Below are 4,903 nucleotides of genomic sequence, written 5' to 3' on the forward strand. Positions count from 1 at the left end.
AAAAGTATTTTTAAAATTTTAAAAATTAAAATAAAAGTGTTAAGAATCCATATTTTTAAATAATATATAATTTATTTAAATTGATTTATCAATTTCAATAATTGAAGAGACATATTTATGAAAATTGAAATTCTAAATTTCAGTGGCAGTAGGGGGCAGCTGTTGGCTGTATACTGGTCGAGGCACAGCCGCTGAATGGAAGAAGCGAGTGGTAGTTCCAACTTTGAAGAAAAGAGTCGCCCACTTTGTCTTTTCTGTGGAAAACTCTTCGATTTGAACGACTCAAAGTCTTTTCCTTGGAATTTTTCAATGCCTACAAGAACCTCCCCATTGGGGCAATTTCATTTCTGAAGTATCTTTTTCCTTTTCTTCTTCTTCTTCTTCTTCTTCTTCTTCTTCTATCTTCACCACCCTCAGAATGTCCACACCAGCAGAGTACGTTCTCTGCCTGCGGTGATCAGTTTTTAGATTACTCATTATCCTGTTATTCTTCTAGATGATGATAATACGCATGCATGCTCATGCTTTTTAGTTTTTCGTTTGTCACAAGTGTTGAATTTTTCTTCTTCTTATTCAACTGTTTTCTGCATTTAGAATATTTCTCCTGAGTCCTGCTGCCTTCATTTTTATTTTCAAGGTTTTCTACAGGCCCTCCCCTGAATCTGCAATTGTTCCAAATTGGCAAATTTTCCCACCCAAATGTTTTGTAACCCATTGAAAATAATCTCCTGTACTTGATCATCCACACCTACACAAGTAGGCCTTTCCCTCCATCCAAATTGATTCAAATTTTGTCCCCTTAAGCTGTTTCTTTCAATTAAAAAACATTCTGTTTTTATTTTTTTTCCTGAAGATTAAGATTTAATATATGTTCTTAATCAAACCTCATACTTCTTCACCTTTTGTCATCAATTGGAAAGATCAACTTGATCTTCATTTGCAAGTACATGCAAGATTTAATGACCTTATCTACATAAGAATTGTTATAGTCTTGACATAATCAGAGTTCTGATTATTAGATTTCTCGAGTTTGAGCCTCTCCAAACAGCACCTGCTTGATTCTTTTGTCTTTGTTTTAATTTCCCAGCACTTGTTTTCTTGTATGGTCATATTTGAAGAATTATTATGTGTGATAATGTTAACTGGTTATAGCAAAATATTCATGCCATTGAAGTTTGTGTTTTGTTTAGATACTATAGATCTCTACCACCTGTGAGCAAGGTCTATGGAGTGGCCTGTTTACTGACCACCACTGCCTACTATCTCCAACTTTATCGTCCTTGGAACATTGCTCTTTCTTATGAACTTGTATTCAAGCGCTTCCAGGTAAATTAGTTACATTCATCAATCGATCCAATATTTAGCAGGTTCACTATCAAATATTGGAATGGTAATAAATTTCTCTTTGTATGCTTGATCAGTTTTTCTCTTTTAACTATGATACAGGTTTGGAGGCTTGTTACAAACTTCTTCTTTCTCGGGCCATTTTCATTGTCCTTTGCACTTCGTCTTCTGATAATGTGAGTATGCTTACTCTGTGCTTTAAACTTATACCATATATCGTTTATCGCTTGTTTGGTTGCCATAAAGACAGAGGAAAAGAAAATCTTGAGGTAATTTTGCCATAATACAGTTATTTGATTACAAGAATTATGATGTATGCAAAGTCAAAATCATTATGCTTTGTATAACTGTGCAGCTTTACTCGAAACATTTTGATGCTGCAGTCCCTTTATACAGCTTTATACAAAATATTTGCTCTTGTTAAGATTTCCCACTTATGATTTCACTGAGAAATTTTGTTGTTTTTTGAACTAATACTCTGTAACCTTGAATAATAAATATAGAGCCAGATATGGTGTTTCATTAGAGAGGGGGCCATTCGACAAAAGGACAGCAGACTATGTATGGATGCTGATCTTTGGAGCACTGTCACTTCTGGTAAATCAATGGAATCCCCTATTTAAACACATTGCTTCAGTTGGATTGTAATTATGATATGCCTATAGATAGTGCACCCTTAGGGAAGGATTGCATCCGCTGTCCAAGTGTTTGCAGTTTGAGATACCAAATGGCATTAGTTAATCATCTAATTTGTAGTCAAAATTTGGAACTTAAAGCATTTTCCTGGAAAAGAGTTGAGGAATACGTTGAAATGCCAAACCAAAAAGGAAAGGAAAAATAAACACCAAGGTATTTGATAAGAACTTGCCAATTAAGGGGACGACGGCGGGGGGCTATATCATCTGACTAGACACATCGCAAAGATGCAATATCTTCTCCTTCAACATCTTACCTTTTTTGTCAACAATTGGTTCAAGCTCTTGCTTGCTCTGGATGTTTGCATTTCAATTTGGTTACCCCTCCAACTTCAAATCAATTAGCAGATGATTTTACTGAAGAGTACTTCTTCCTTTACTCTGTTCTTAGGTCCAAGCTGATGTGATGAATTCTGAACAGATTTAGGGACTGATCTTGAAAAAATTAGCACATGATGGGTTTATTTTGCTTTTCCTCTCTTGAGACAATGACTATACTACTGGATATCATCAGGTGATGGCCGTTGTCCCGTATCTATGGTCTCGGTTCATGGGAGCTTCATTGGTTTTCATGATTGTCTATGTTTGGGGCCGTGAGTTCCCAAATGCCCAACTCAATTTCTATGGTCTTGTTTCATTTAAGGTACGTTTTCTCTCAACAATCCTACCAATTGTGGCTTCAAAATATATGCACATGTACTAGAAACAGAAACATTCAGACTAGTCTTAAAGTCTAAATTGACTTTCTATCCATCTATTCTGCACGCAGGGTTTCTATCTTCCCTGGATTTACCTAACAGTGGATTTACTTTTGGGTAATCCTTTGAAGCCAGACATCCTCGGGATGGTTGCAGGGCATCTCTATTACTTTTTAACAGTGCTTCATCCTCTAGCCGGTGGAAAAAACATATTAAAGACTCCTCTCTGGGTGTATCCTTTTCCATTTGTTTCATCAGCTTAGAAAGTCATCCATATATGCATCAGTTTCATCATGTACCAAGTCTGAAATCTATTAATCTTTATAGCATTTTTAGCTTAAAAAACAACAAATTTAATACCAATTGATAAAAAAATTCTTCATAAATTAGTGTTGAAAGGATTATTTTGGCATTTTTAGGCTGATGGACATGCTGAAATGTTTGTATATCACATGTTGTCTCCATCATTGTTTTGAAACTCTTTCTGTTCTGGGATATATCCATGTCTCCTTCTAGATAATTACATGGTGCCTGTTTGAGTTTTGACACACTGGCATATTATAACAAACCTGCAGAGAGTACGAATTTTTGAGAGGTTGATATAAAAAACAACAGAATTCACAATTTTCTTCTAGTGTTTTAAGTATGAATAACCATCAAATAGTGGACTCGATCAAGATTTAAGCAGTTAGAAAACTATTGGGACAATTAGAAATTATGAACATGTTTTGCTTAATGCATTTGCAGTCACAAATTGGTGGCATTTTGGGGAAAGGGAACCCAAGTGAACTCCCCAGTACAGCAGGATCCAAATGCAGGAGTGGCTTTTCGGGGAAGAAGCTATCGCCTGAATGGGAATCAAAGGAGGAGTCCATCAGAAGCAGAAACAAGCACTCCCATGCAGCAGACTGATCCAAATTCTGGAGTTCCTTTCCAGGGAAAAAGCTATCGTCTTGGAGGCCGTTAGCTTATTTTTGTTGTGTTGTTAGCAACAATGGCTTAATCAGGATGCATCCAGATTGATGCCTCCCTCTTTATCCATTGCCTGCATGGGAACAACTGAGAGGATTTAGAATAAGTGTTTCTACATATTAAGTTCTACTGTGTCTGGTGTAGCTGTAACCTTGATATGCAAACTCATTTTCAAAAAGATATGTACCTGAAAAAGCTTACTAAAAACTGTTACTGTGCTTTCTATATTTGTACTATGACTTTTTAAGCAAATACTCGAATTAACCTGATACATTTATAAATTAAAGTTATACCATTATAAATATTATTTTATAAATTTATGAGATTATGAATGTTCCTAATGTCTAGGGGAATTGGGTTTTATAAATATAGTGTTAAAAGGAGAGTTCTTTTTTGTATACCTCTTGAATCATTAAATCTTCTTCGTCTTTGTTTTTTCATTAAATAAAAAATTATATATGAAATCTAGAAAACTACAAAGAAAAGTTAGAATTTCAGATCCAAGGTGAAGAGGAAGGGTACTCTAATTTTTTCTTTTAAGAGAAACTTGAAAGTAAAAGTTCTACTTATATATATATATATATATATATATATATATATATATAATATATATAGAGAGAGAGAGAGAGAGAGAGAGAGAGAGAGAGAGAGAGAGAGAGAGAGAGAGAGAGAGAGTAGAGTAGTTTTAAAAGAAAAGAAATAATTAATAGAAAAGTACGGAAATAAGTAAATCGGTGTTTAGGTGAATTTAAAATTTGTAAATCTTAAACGTAGAGTTATTTTGATGAAGATTTGAGAAAAAGAAATTAACTCTAAGATGGAAATTTGAATATGGTAGAAATGTTCCAAGGATGAGATATCTACTAATCCTAGCAAGATGGTTGTGGTTAGTTGGAAAAGGCCAACAACCATAACTTAGGTTAGAAGCTTTTTAGGATTTGTTGAGTATCATAGATGTTTTAGAGGGATTCTCTAAAATCTTTCTACCTCTGACTAAACTTACTCAAAAGAAAACTAAGTTTATATGGCCTAATGAATATGAGCATAGTTTTGAGGAGTTGAAAAATAGATTGGTGACTAGTCCAATATTGATTATTCCTTCGAGTTGAGGGTGATATATTGTCATTAGTGATGCATCAAACTAAGGGCTTGGTTGTGTATTAATGCAATATGGGAAGCTTATTGCTTATATTT

At 34.5% G+C, this 4,903-nt stretch overlaps 1 protein-coding gene across 1 annotated transcript; it reads left to right on the forward strand.

The window, feature by feature from the left end:
- Positions 1 to 355: 355 nt before the first annotated feature.
- On the forward strand, positions 356 to 3,973 carry LOC117933983 (derlin-1.1-like). Its single transcript, XM_034855572.1, has 7 exons — positions 356 to 435; positions 1,191 to 1,326; positions 1,447 to 1,520; positions 1,848 to 1,941; positions 2,554 to 2,682; positions 2,809 to 2,969; positions 3,485 to 3,973. The coding sequence occupies exons 1-7, from the start codon at positions 419 to 421 to the stop codon at positions 3,702 to 3,704; spliced, it is 831 nt and encodes a 276-aa protein (XP_034711463.1). The 5' UTR covers positions 356 to 418; the 3' UTR covers positions 3,705 to 3,973.
- Positions 3,974 to 4,903: the final 930 nt, after the last annotated feature.

Source organism: Vitis riparia, chromosome 16, assembly GCF_004353265.1.
Source record: "Vitis riparia cultivar Riparia Gloire de Montpellier isolate 1030 chromosome 16, EGFV_Vit.rip_1.0, whole genome shotgun sequence".
NCBI lineage: Eukaryota > Viridiplantae > Streptophyta > Magnoliopsida > Vitales > Vitaceae > Vitis > Vitis riparia.

Coding starts and splice junctions, on each gene's coding strand:
- LOC117933983 (XM_034855572.1), top strand. Junction 1,942..2,553: donor TTGGAGCACTGTCACTTCTG/GTAAATCAATGG, acceptor GGATATCATCAG/GTGATGGCCGTTGTCCCGTA. Junction 2,683..2,808: donor ATGGTCTTGTTTCATTTAAG/GTACGTTTTCTC, acceptor TTCTGCACGCAG/GGTTTCTATCTTCCCTGGAT.